This window comes from Bufo bufo, chromosome 2 (assembly GCF_905171765.1).
Source record: "Bufo bufo chromosome 2, aBufBuf1.1, whole genome shotgun sequence".
Lineage (NCBI taxonomy): Eukaryota > Metazoa > Chordata > Amphibia > Anura > Bufonidae > Bufo > Bufo bufo.
In genome coordinates, this window is record NC_053390.1 from 667,759,938 (window position 1) to 667,774,184 (window position 14,247).

General features: G+C 43.1%; 1 protein-coding gene across 17 annotated transcripts in view; it reads left to right on the forward strand.

The window, feature by feature from the left end:
* RAPGEF2 (Rap guanine nucleotide exchange factor 2) overlaps positions 1 to 14,247 on the forward strand; it is a 245,467-nt gene that overhangs the window by 193,659 nt on the left and 37,561 nt on the right. For 9 of the 17 annotated variants that reach the window (XM_040418605.1, XM_040418606.1, XM_040418609.1 and 6 more), the window contains one exon: positions 97 to 138. The exons of the other annotated variants lie outside the window; for them this stretch is intronic. In XM_040418605.1, the coding sequence (XP_040274539.1) occupies positions 97 to 138 (42 nt within the window). The remainder of the gene's footprint in view (positions 1 to 96; positions 139 to 14,247) is intronic. 17 annotated transcript variants of the gene reach the window in all.

Below are 14,247 nucleotides of genomic sequence, written 5' to 3' on the forward strand. Positions count from 1 at the left end.
GAGCTGGTTAAAGTAGAAATCAAGGTAAGTTGCTTGTTCCTCCTAGCTGCAAGCTCATGTAATGGTTCCCATGTGTGTCTTTTTTTGTTGCTAAAGGTCATCTTGCAGTCTCCAGTAAAAAGTCTTTCCCACTATTTGGTATGTTACATCGATGACCGATTATACGCTTTACATTTAGCTGTGGTCATAGTAAATGATTGCAATCGCATAAAAAACAGTACTGGTTGTGTCGATTTTGGCGCCCATACACCAATGCTTGTTTGGCCTCTCCGACCCCAATAAGAGGAAAAACCTCCTGCCAGAAGCCACTGGTGGCAGCTTATCTCACCTGAGAGCAAAGGGATTGGGCATTGAAATTCAACATGCTCAATCCTTCTCTCCCTCAACATTAGACTGTTGACCGGTCCTCTTGAAAATGGCGGGTTAGATTGTCTGTGTGGGAGCCTTTATTGAAACCTATCCTTTGTATGAAGTCTGCCTTGAATAGGGATGATCTGCAATGCCCGACACAGCCCATCTACTAGTGTGTATGAATTAGATAACCCTACCAGATGGCGCGCTACCAGTGCTTGCTGCCAGAGGCACCATGCAGGTGTAGAGTGAAGGTGTCAGGTAATCAGATATAAGCCTAATCGTTGTTCCCTATTAATTCTGGTGGTGGCCAATCTCATTGAATTTCCGAGAGGAATAAACCTTGCAGAGATTCTGAGTCTAAGCATTTGTGTATGCATAATTTCTGGAAAATTAATGATCACGGTTGAAGCTTTGCTGCTTCTGAACAATGGGCTAATACAAATGGCAAGAGAGTTGAATGAAAAGGAATAGGAATTCATTGGGATAATCCCTCGTAAATAATGTAGCTTTGTGTGATCTTTCCTGCTTTGTACTAAATACTGTACGTAGCAAATACATTTCTGATGTGTGCTGCTGGTTTTCCAAGCTTGACTTTGAATATCAGGACTACACTTCGGCTCCTGTGACCTAGTCCGATGACCTTTATTGCACTGTCAATAGGGTGATGGCCGCATACCTATCCTTCCTGTCTGATATTTTAGGAGTAAAGAATATGCAGAAATGTGATACCAAAAATAATCCAGATACTGATTGTCAGTCTGAAATATGACTCATGCATTGCTTTACATTACTGTACATTGCACGGCTGATTTTATGCTGATCTGCCTTCTGTTAATTTGCATGTATGGGAGTCTGTCAGCAGTTTTGACCTTGCTAAGTTCCTGATAGCACTAGGTGGGAGTTAGGGAGGGCACTACAATCATAACTTTTGTGGAGCCTTTATGATCAGGGTAGTTTGAATATGAACTTTTATTCTGTCAGATTCTGTTCCTGCAGGTGCACTGGAGATAGAGCTTCACCGGGCAGTGCTCTGTATTTAGCTGCTTCATAGCCCCAACCCTCTGACAGGTATAGTGGCCTTCTGGTTGGTTGCTACAGCTGTCACTCACAGGAGGGGGGGCTGTTTAGCAACTCAGTGCATAGCTCCGCCTTCAGTGCATTTGCAGTGGCAGAATAAAAGTTCATATTCCCTCTACTCAGGTTTGACACCGGACAGAAATACTTTGCTGGTGTTTTTTTTTCCATCCGGCTATGTAGATGTACATCACACCTCTGATTGGCTTGTGGGAGTTTAGTCAGCGGCTAATCATGTACCTTTCAGTCGTTCAGCTCCTTGTTTCTGAGCGATTGCCGATGAGCATTCATGTGATTGCTTGGTCTGCCTCTCCTCTCTCATGGAGATGTGCTGCCAACCAACAGTAATTGTTGTACCCTCATAGATTTAGCAGTGAACAACAAATGAGAGCTCAGTCGCTGCACACCTTTAGGGCACCTGGGTGCGGTTTTAGAAACTATCTGCACAGATTCTTGGGCAGATTTCTCTTCGTTTCAGCACCAGAAACTACACATGATATTTGCATTTTCGTCGCAGTTTTGCCACAGATCTCACGCTTTGCAAAAAAAAAAAAAAAAGCAAAACAGTTGGCATGCAGATTTCTAAATCCACACGGCAGGTCGATTTCATGGGAAAACAAAATGAACATGAGATTTGCAGCTGGTGCTGTATTATGCAGCAGTTTTTCTGCGTAATCCGCAACGTGTGCAGGTGCCTTTGTGGGGTGGTGCCAAAGCTAGGAAGGCGCTAGAATGGAATTAGAAATAAAGGAAGGACATATTCTTCTCCTTTCTGCTGGATCCACTTCTGGAGCTTCCAAAATCTTTGCGTGACACCACCCTTATACCGGGCAAAGACCAGGATCGAACTTCCGTATGAACAATTGTTCAGTTTCCTCATCACCCGATGTAATTGTCCTTATACTGTTTATTGCATTACAGTTAAAATATGGTTTTCTTCAGTAGAGATACAAATGTATTGTGTGTTAGAACATCCAGGGGGTGAGTAGTCATCTGATATTACCAAGGACATGCAAGGCAAAGGGTCATTTGTCTAGAACAGGGGTCAGCAACCTTCGGTACTCCAGCTGTTGTGAAACTACAATTCCCAGCATGCTCCATTTATTTCTATGGGAGGTTTGAGAAGAGCAAAGCAAGTATGCATGCTGGGAGTTGTAGTTTCACAACAGCTGGAGTGCTGGAGGTTGCTCTCAACTTAGCCTATAATTATCTCTCCTTATAACAACAATAGCATAGACCTGTTTTACTCATAACACGCCTAGCATAGACCTGCTCTCTTTATACCAAGCCCAGCATAGACCTGTCCTCCTTATGCCAAGCCTAGCATAGACCTGCCATCCTTATACCAAGCCTAGTATAGACCTGCCCTCCTTATACCAAGCCTAGTATGGACCTGCCCTCCTTACAACAAGCCTAGTATGGACCTGCTCTCCTTATAACAAGCCTAGTATAGACCTGCCCTCCTTATAACAAGCCTAGTATAGACCCGCTCTACTTATAACAAGCCTAGTATGGACCTGCTCTCCTTATAACAAGCCTAGCATAGACCTTCCCTCCTTATAACAAGCCTAGTATAGACCTGCTCTCCTTATAACAAGCCTAGCATAGACCTGCTCTCCTTATAACAAGCCTAGTATAGACCTGCTCTCCTTATAGCAAGCCTAGTATAGACCTGCTCTCCTTATAACAAGCCTAGTATAGACCTGCCCTCCTTATAACAAGCCTAGCATAGACCTTACCTCCTTATAACAAGCCTAGTATGGACCTGCTCTCCTTATAGCAAGCCTAGCATAGACCTGCTCTCCTTATAACAAGTCTAGCATAGACCTGCTCTCTTTATAACATGCCTAGCATAAACCTGCTCTCTTTATAACAAGCCTAGCATAGACCTGCTCTCTTTATAACAAGCCTAGCATAGACCTTCCCTCCTTATAAAAAGCCTAGTATGGACCTGCTCTCCTTATAACAAGCCTAGTATGGACCTGCTCTCCTTATAACAAGCCTAGTATAGACCTGCTCTCCTTATAACAAGCCTAGTATGGACCTGCTCTCCTTATAGCAAGCCTAGTATAGACCTTCCCTCCTTATAAAAAGCCTAGTATGGACCTGCTCTCCTTATAACAAGCCTAGTATGGACCTGCTCTCCTTATAACAAGCCTAGTATGGACCTGCTCTCCTTATAGCAAGCCTAGTATAGACCTTCCCTCCTTATAAAAAGCCTAGTATGGACCTGCTCTCCTTATAACAAGCCTAGTATGGACCTGCTCTCCTTATAACAAGCCTAGTATGGACCTGCTCTCCTTATAGCAAGCCTAGTATAGACCTTCCCTCCTTATAAAAAGCCTAGTATGGACCTGCTCTCCTTATAACAAGCCTAGTATGGACCTGCTCTCCTTATAACAAGCCTAGTTTGGACCTGCTCTCCTTATAACAAGCCTAGTATGGACCTGCTCTCCTTATAACAAGCCTAGTATGGACCTGCTCTCCTTATAGCAAGCCTAGTATAGACCTTCCCTCCTTATAAAAAGCCTAGTATGGACCTGCTCTCCTTATAACAAGCCTAGTATGGACCTGCTCTCCTTATAACAAGCCTAGTATGGACCTGCTCTCCTTATAACAAGCCTAGTATGGACCTGCCCTCCTTATAACAAGCCTAATATAGACCCGCTCTACTTATAACAAGCCTAGTATGGACCTGCTCTCCTTATAGCAAGCCTAGCATAGACCTTCCCTCCTTATACCAAGCCTAGTATAGACCTGCTCTCCTTATAACAAGCCTAGCATAGACCTGCTCTCCTTATAACAAGCCTAGTATGGACCTGCTCTCCTTATAGCAAGCCTAGTATAGACCTTCCCTCCTTATAACAAGCCTAGTATAGACCTTCCCTCCTTATAACAAGCCTAGTATGGACCTGCTCTCCTTATAACAAGCCTAGTATAGACCTGCTCTCTTTATAACAAGCCTAGCATAGACCTGCTCTCCTTATAGCAAGCCTAGCATAGACCTTCCCTCCTTATAACAAGCCTAGTATAGACCTTCCCTCCTTATAACAAGCCTAGTATGGACCTGCCCTCCTTATAACAAGCCTAGCATGGACCTGCTCTCCTTATAACAAGCCTAGTATGGACCTGCTCTCCTTATAACAAGCCTAGCATAGACCTGCCCCCCTTATAACATAGACTGTGCACATAGAAACCGGAATGGAGCAGCCTTCTCAATAAACACATTCATGTCTCATTGACCAGGATTGCATGGTCCAGAGCACTGTGCTCTGTACAAAATGAAGTGATTGATTCTCTTGCTGGAGTTGTGGAAAGTTTCTTCTAGCCCAGATTTTCAGCTACATGCTACACTTGCATTTGTACATTAACCTGTCACTCTTAATACATTGCTCCAGTTTACTATGGCATAAAACAGTGCTGTATACTGACCCTGCTGTTCCGCTTGGTGCAGACTTTACTTTGGCACATATTAATTTTTTTTGCCCAGTGATATTAATGCCTGCACTTGTATGGTCTGCAGCTGACAATCCGCTGTGTCATTCATAGAGGTTATACTTGTGACCTTTTTTCTAAAAACTAGGGTGGGCTTGTCCCAAAAACATTGAGGTTTTGTGTGGAGTGGGATGGTGCCAGCGTGTGCACCCCCCAATGGGCTGTAAGCTGGGCCATTATGTTCTTGTTTCACAAACCATGAGTCTTTCAGGCCCTGAGTTTTTTTTTAAGTGTTTTCTGTCTCATTCTAAATTCTTAAAAATAACTGAGCACACACAAGTTCTGTATACAGTGATCTAAACTTTCTTATATTAGTCAAACCCCCAAACCACACCGTTACCTAATGTCATTGTACATTGGCCGAGGAGCGGAACAGTTATTGGGCGTACGAACACGTGTTACTGATCAGCCGATAAATGGGCAAATGCTCATAGGCTGGATTATTTCATCTGCTGAAAAATCCCCTCCATTGTTCTGGAGATGTTTCTGCAGCAGATGCATTTGTCCTGGATTAGTTATTTTAATGTTAATGTATATTTAAAGGGAGTTTCTCACTAGAGACGTGTAGCTGCTGGGGCAATCATCTGATCACCAATGGCCCCCCAAGCAAACAGATGATTTTGTTGGGGGATGCTGGTAACCAACAAGGGGAAGTAAAGTATTACATAGTGGCCATTCAGATAAGTGGCTGTCCTTGTTATCCAGTGACTGCTTCAGCACTGACCCATTATAGTCAGTGGGTCAGTTCACATATGTGATTCTTGGCACAGCATTCTCCATTTAGGTCCAGTTTTCACTCAAGAAAAACGGACAGCACATAGATGTCATTCATGTGCTTTCTGTCAAAAATAAATCGCCCAATTTTGGTGGCCCAAGACTCCTCTGAGAGCCTTTAGAGGTCACATTAGATTGCAGTGCAGAATAGTTTGGTGGGGTTGACCACCAGTACAGATGCCCCTTGTTTTACCACTGAATGTAGTCTGTTTGCGTACATGGCAGTCTGCAATCTTGTACTCAGTCTGAAGGCAGGTGATGGGAGACTAAAACCTATATTAGGCTACTTTCACACTGGCGTTTCTGGATCCGCCTGTGAGATCCGTTTCAGGGCTCTCACAAGCAGCCCAAAACGGATCAGTTCAGCCCCAATGCATTCTGAATGGATAAGGATCCGTTCAGAATGCATCAATTTGGCTGCGTTTGGTCTCCATTGTGTTTTTTTAGACTGTCACTAAAAATGCAGCTTGCAGCGTTTTGGTGACTGTCTGACGACGCGGAGCCAAACGGATCCGTCCTGACTTACAATGTAAGTCAATGGGGACAGATCCGTTTTTTCACTGACACAATATGGTGCAATTGAAAACAGATCCGTCCCCCATTGACTTTCAATGTAAGTCAAGACGGATCCGTTTTGACTTAGACTTTTTTTTTTTAATGACTAATGCAAACAGATCCGTTATGAACACAAGCGTTTGCATTATCGGTGCAGACCCGTCTGTGCAGATACAAAACGGTTCCGCACCAAACGCGAGTGTGAAAGTAGCCTTAGATTGGCAGATTTTCTGCCAGATGATCGCTAATGAGCGTTCGTAGTAACACTGCCGACGATTACCTGATGAAGGAGCAAATGCTCGTTCATCGGGCAATCCAAATCTTTTGACAGGTTTAATAATCATCGTTTGCAGACAGCAGGTTTGGTATGACGATCACTCCTCCCCATGCTGAGGAGGAGATCCGCTGCATTTAATAGCAGCAGTCTCCTGTCTAATACAGCCTTTAGACTCCTGTAGCCTTATCAGATTACTTTGGCTAGAGGAAGTGGTAGCCATTATATTAGGGAGTTTATTCAGTTTACTGTTTTATTTTTATTTATAGTGTGAGTCCAATTTTTGTGAACTGATCCTTTCTCCAGTTTTGTACAGTGGTTAGTTGATATTCCTTCCACACATGTTTATATACAGTGTATTTATATGTATGTGTATATTAGGGCTGGCCAATTTTGCAAAAAAATAAATAAATTATACTCTCGATCTGTTTCCACTCAGATTATGATCAATTGTTCTTGATTATTTTTTATTTAGTTTTTTTGGCTATCACTTTTTTATTTTTCTGTTGCATTGTAGTTTTTAGTGACACCATTTTGGCATACATATCATTTATTGATTAACTTTTATTATTCTTGAGCGTGATAATGGCAAAAAGCTATTTCACTATTGGTTTTTGCTCAATAAATTTACGGTACATTATTTACCGTGCCACATAATGAGCTTATTACTTTTATTGTATGGCTCAGTATGATGATGACGATACTAACAATATATAGTTTTATTTGTTTTGCATAATAATTGCATGTCTCATGCAAAAACAACTGCTTTCTATCTTGTCTTATTCCAGGAGTCAGAGCTCATTGTAGCCGTATACAGGCTTATTTTTTGCGGAATGAGATATGGTTTCATGGGTACCATTTTGAGGTACATGGGTCTCACTGATTTAACTTTTATTTTTATTTTTTGGGGGTATAGGAACAATTCAATTATAGTTTGCGTTTTTCGTCTTTTAACGTTGTTCACAGCTCGCTGTGAATAACTTCCTTATTATACTATTTTAATTTACATAAACTTTATTATATTTTAATTATTATAATATTTTTTTTTGCTTCCACTAAGATACTTAATGCATTGTAGCCTATCTCTGTAACAGTGACAGGCAGTCTATGAGGCTGTGTCTGTGGCACAGTGTATTAGACATAGGCCTAGAGGCTTTTGTTAGGCCCGTCTGCCATGGCAACGCACTGGCGCCCTACAATTGTCTTCGTAGGGGGCGGATAGTAACCGGGAGCCTATGTGTAACTGCCTAGATGCTGCTACAGACCTCGGCATTGGAGTTCTGTTCTATCCGCAATGATCTGGAGCGCTGTATCGGTGCAGCCTGTACGTGGTCCTTTCAGTCCCTGCAGAGAGTATACAGGCTGCGCTGATACAGCGCTCCAGAACAAATCAAATTCAAATACCGTATTTGATGTTTAAAAAGACTATATTGCCGGGCACTAAAAGGGTGAATTATTCAAATGAATTTGATTTATCGCCCAGCCCTAACATATACTTATACTTAGCGACCTGCCATTGTGAATTATGTCTTTAAATAGGATCAATGGGAATGAGTTTGTTACGTGTAATTACATGTATTGACTTCTGCTGTTAAATCACTGAACCCTACAGCGGATGCGCTCTTTAACATTCACTGTCCATAGACCGGGAAGGAGTAGGCATTATACCAGATGACAAATGGGCATGTTCTTTACATGTCTTTGAAGTGTCCAATGCCTTCCTAATTGTTACACGCTGTCCTTATAGTACATTAAGCAGGTAGTGAATTTGGATGGGAAATTGGTTGTTGTAAGCTAATGGCATTTTACCTGAAGGTTATGTAATGATCATGTACAGTACATAGGGATACATGGAAGGCGGGGATCTGGAATCCGACTTATAGATCTATGCAATTTGTGAAAAAGAAAAATAGATTTTTTTAAAATCAGCAGCATGTCGATTTATTTTATTTTTCCTGACCGGATTTTCTCCATTCACTTAGTAAAATTTGCATGCGGAGAATCCGCACCAAATCTGCATACAAATCCTCACCAGTTGATGCGGATTGACCGCACGGATTTGCCTGCAAACACCTGCGGATATCAGTGCAGATTCTCTGCCCGTGACTCCTGAACGTGTGCATGTACCCTAACAGTATTTATCACCTATTCAACTCAAAAAAATAAAGGGAACACAAAAATAACACATCCTAGATCTGAATTAATTAAATATTCTTCTGAAATACTTTGTTCTTTACATAGTTGAATGTGCTGACAACAAAATCACACAACCCATGAAGGTCTGGATTTAGAGTCACACTCAAAATTAAAGTGGAAAAACACACTACAGGCTGATCCAACTTTGATGTAATGTCCTTAAAACAAGTCAAAATGAGGCTCAGTAGTGTGTGTGGCCTCCACGTGCCTGTATGACCTCCCTACAACGCCTGTGCATGCTCCTAATGAGGTGGCGGATGGTCTCCTGAGGGATCTCCTCCCAGACCTGGACTAAAGCATCTGCCAACTCCTGGACAGTCTGTGGTGCAACGTGACGTTGGTGGATAGAGCGAGACATGATGTCCCAGATGTGCTCAATTGGATTCAGGTCTGGGGAACGGGTGGGCCAGTCCATAGCATCAATGCCTTCGTCTTGCAGGAACTGCTGACACACTCCAGCCACATGAGGTCTAGCATTGTCTTGCATTAGGAGGAACCCAGGGCCAACCGCACCAGCATATATGGGCGCACAAGGGGTCTGAGGATCTCCTCTCGGTACCTAATGGCAGTCAGGCTACCTCTGGCGAGCACATGGAGGGCTGTGCGGCCTCCAAAGAAATGCCACCCCACACCATTACTGACCTAATGCCAAACCGGTCATGCTGGAGGATGTTGCAGGCAGCAGAACTTTCTCCACGGCGTCTCCAGACTCTGTCACGTCTGTCACATGTGCTCAGTGTGACCCTGCTTTCATCTGTGAAGAGCACAGGGTGTCAGTGGCGAATTTGCCAATCTTGGTGTTTTCTGGCAAATGCCAAACGTCCTACACGGTGTTGGGCTGTAAGCACAACCCCCACCTGTGGACGTTGGGCCCTCATATCACCCTCATGGAGTCTGTTTCTGACCGTTTGAGCAGACACATGCACATTTGTGGCCTGCTGGAGGTCATTTTGCAGGGCTCTGGCAGTGCTCCTCCTGTTCCTCCTTGCACAAAGGCGGAGGTAGCGGTCCTGCTGCTGGGTTGTTGCACTCCTACGGCCTCCTCCACGTCTCCTGATGTACTGGCCTTCCTCCTGGTAGCGCCTCCATGCTCTGGACACTACGCTGACAGACACAGCAAACCTTCTTGCCACAGCTCGCATTGATGTGCCATCCTGGATAAGCTGCACTACCTGAGCCACTTGTGTGGGTTGTAGACTCCGTCTCATGCTACCAATAGAGTGAAAGCACCGCCAGCATTCAAAAGTGACCAAAACATCAGCCAGGAAGCATAGGAACTGAGAAGTGGTCTGTGGTTACCACCTGCAGAACCACTCCTTTATTGGGGGTGTCTTGCTAATTGCCTATAATTTCCACCTGTTGTCTATCCCATTTGCACAACAGCATGTGAAATTGATTGTCACTCAGTGTTGCTTCCTAAGTGGACAGTTTGATTTCAAAGAAGTGTGATTGACTTGGAGTTACATTGTGTTGTTTAAGTGTTCCCTTCATTTTTTTGAGCAGTGTATGTTTGCTGGGGGTACTCGGCCGTCCCTTAGAAGTGGCCGTGCATGCACACTTCCGCTCTATTCACACAGGGGACCTGGGCTCTCAGACCCTCAGTGGTCTTACATTCATCACCCATCCTTTGCACCCCACTCTTACATAAGATCTTATTGCTCCAGCTTATTATCTGTACACCATAGTAACGTATTTTCATATATGTTTCACCATCCCTACTGCAATCAGTGGGAAATTATAAATCATAAAAAAATTATCAGTTTTGCCCCATGTTCTATAAATGAAACCAGAAAGTAAGGATTCCTGTACTGCTATGAGACAGGCCGTGGATTTACATGACTGTATACTACATAAGAGTGCCAAGATGGAGCCCTGCCAGCGTGATGAAATCATATTCCGGGAGATAAATGGCGATTCCATCGCCTGTGCAGCGGTGGAGCTGAAATGTTTTATGGGCTCATTAATTTTACTGTGGAAAAAGGAGTAGTAATGCAAACTATAAATTGTGCTAGAAATGATGTCTGAAAAAGGGTGAATGACTGACTGGATTACAGCGGGTTCATTATATCAATTTCTATTATGGAACAATAGTGCCATTTGGGAAGGGGCACAATGTATAGGGGGCACCTCCAGAGTGGATAAGCCCAGCTCACAATCAGGGCATACTCATTATAGTAATGGCAGCAATAAAAATCTGACTTATGGGAGGAGAGCAATAGTACAGTGGCCTTCTCTGACATATAAATGTGGCGATATTCATTAGCTGCAAAGCGATCACTTAGATTACTCTTAGGCCTCTTTCACACGGGCCTCACGTTTTGGCTCAGGGTGTGTCCCGGGTGGATTGCGGCAAACCCGCGCAAGTAGGTACGCAATTTCAGTCAGTTTTGACTGCGATTGCGTTCAGTTTTTATCGCGCGGGTTCAATGCGTTTTGCACGCGCATGATACAAAACTGAATGTGGTACCCAGACCCGAACTTCTTTACTGAAGTTTAGGTTAAAGGTGTTGTGTAGATTGTATTATTTTCCCTTGTAGCATGGTTAGAAGAGAAAATAATAGCATTCTTAAAACAGAATGCTTAGTAAAATAGGGCTGGAGGGGTTAAAAAAAATAATAATAATTTAACTCGCCTTAATCCACTTGTTCGCGCAGCCCGGCTTCTCTTCTGCCTTCATCTGTGAGGAAAAGGACCTGTGATGAGCGCAGGTCCTTTTCCTCACAGATGAAGATAGAAGAGAAGCCGGGCTGTGCAAACAAGTGGATTAAGGCGAGTTAAATTATTTTTTTTTTTTTTTAACCCCTCCAGCCCTATTTTACTAAGCATTCTGTTTTAAGAATGCTATTATTTTCCCTTTATAACCATGTTATAAGGGAAAATAATATAATGATTGGGTCCCCATCCCGATCATTTCCTAGCAGCCATGCGTGAAAATCGCACCGCATCCGCACTTGCTTGCGGATGCTTGCGATTTTCACGCAGCCCTATTTACTTCTATGGGGCCTGCATTGCGTGAAAAACACACAAAATAGAGCATGCTGCAATTTTTACGCAACGCACAAGTGATGCGTGAAAATCACCGCTCATGTGCACAGCCCCATAGAAATGAATGGGTCTGGATTCAGTGCGGGTGCAATGCGTTCACCTCACGCATTGCACCCGCGCGGAAATCTCGCCCATGTGAAAGAGGCCTTAGTCTCTTTCCATAAAGGCCTTAGTCCTAATAATTTTTATGTATATAAGGCTGAAAGACGTCATCCATCCATCCCCTTCAGCCTGTTATTCTGCAAGTTGATCCAGAGGAAGGCAAAAAAAAAAAACTGAGGTAGAAGCCATATTTTTTCTTCATTTTAGGGGAAAAAATTCCTTCCTGACTCCAATCAGGCAATTAGCTTTACTGCATACCATAACCTGATGCATGCCTATCCTATTTTGGAGTCAAAATACCCTTTTTAATGTAATTTATACTGTGCAAGTTGAAATAATCTAGTATTGTACTTGTCCCATAAGGGTTTTCATTTACGTATAATCTCAGTGGTCAGACATTACTGTAATATACTGTGTAAGTGGGCCCCAAATACAGTAGATGTCAGCCGTATACGAAATGTCTTATGAATAATTGTCTTAAAGGTCATTTTCACCTGTAATAAAAAAAATAGCCAATCTGACCGGTCAGTTTTCGCCAGGTTCACATCTGTGCTTGTATTTCACAGAATTGAAAAAAACAGCAGTGCTGGTTCCATTACATGACTGACACCAATGTTCGTCATTTTGCACCTTTTCCTATTTATTCCATCCTTTTTTATGGAATCTGCGACAAAGCCTTTCAGTTGTGCATGTAGCCTAACGTTTCTAAACTGATGCCACTCCGTTTTGGGTTGTCACCCAGGTTACTGGGACTCTTGTCTGGCATTGCAGACTTCTGGAAAAGCTAGGTGACAACCACTGTGACGCCAACGGGTACCACTGAGAGAGAACTGTGTGGATTGTTTTTACCTGACAGCTGTGAATAACTCCATGACTGTACTGGAAATACTCTAAATGACCTGGTGACCGATGCTTACGAGCCTAATGTGTATCCCAATAAATACATAAAAGCACTTCTGCTCCTTTAGTAGCGGCCAATAATGTTCACACACATGACACGGATTCAGTCCGCTATAGCGGAGGGAGTTGTCAATAACCTGTCTCGTAAAGGAGTCCAAATGCGGCGTTTGTGCTTGCAGCCATTTTATCCCAGCTCGTATGTGTAACTCTTCAAAGTCTTTTGGGTTATAAAAGCACTGTGTTTGGGTAACTGGTACTCTCCTAGATGTTCACTCCTTAGGCCTCATGCCCTGGTCTGCGTGTATGGAGATGGTCTCCTATAGGATCACTATACCTCTGTACAGATGGCACTTGAGGGAGCACTGCCCAATTTCTCACCTGTCAGGCTTTCTCCAGATCTGGCAGAAAAGACTTCCGTACGCCTCTGTGTGGAATCGGGCGAATATGGCGGTACAGTATGTGTGTGCGTTATTACCACTCTGTACAACTGGAGCTTGTATGAAGCCGTAATACATGCAGAAGGCCTTAGTGTTCTACTTGTGGTATGGAGGTTTTACCCCAGCAACTATTGTTAATTGATAGGAATAAAATAAACCAGCTTATGCTCCCCTTTCCGTTCCCCCAACTATGGTAGGGTCCCAGCTGTGCTCCACTTCCTGCGGAGTTCTCGACACGGCAGGAAATGGGAGTCCTTTTTATTTTGCTGGATGACCCCTTTAATACTATTTACACAATGGCCCAGATTTACCAATGTGAGTTTACCTAGGCCTCGTTCCAAAATTTGGCACAAATTAGCAAATCTACTTTTGGGAAAATCCTCTGCACCTAGCTTGATAATGGTGTGTGGCCTTTGTGGAAAGTAGGGCATAGCCTAAGGTTCAACATTTTGCGCCAAACTTGAATCACAGTTCTGTCATAAAATTCGGTTTTCAACTACCCAACCAATAGTTTTAGACAATGATATCTAGGCATGCACCAGATTTATCATCCAGCCTGAGCCCCTCTGATCGACCTGTCTAAGTTTACATTATGTACAAGATTAATAAATGTGATATTTTATGGGACGCTACATTTTTTTTCTTCTAAAAACTCAGCAAGCACTATCCTTTGTGATTGTGTTGCTCTTGGACAACTTTGATGTCAGTGGAAAGAGTCAAGGCTGTGAAGTCAGTGAGAGGTGGAGTCTGAGAATTGTGCCATCTGCAGCTACAGCAAAAAAACTTACATACTCTATATTAGAATTAATTTATAAAAGGTGTTGTGCCACGAAAAATATTCTACATTTTTCAAATCTACACCTGGATCTTTATCCTTTTGTAATTGCATGTCATTAAAAATGTAGCATAGACAGTGAGCTATTCAATAAAATGTATCTGTATAGCGCCACCTGGTGTTTGTTCTTTTCCTTATTTCTTGTCCACCTCTCCGAGGTGGTCACACATTCTCAGTTTAAATCTTTAAATTGTCACCAGCCATAT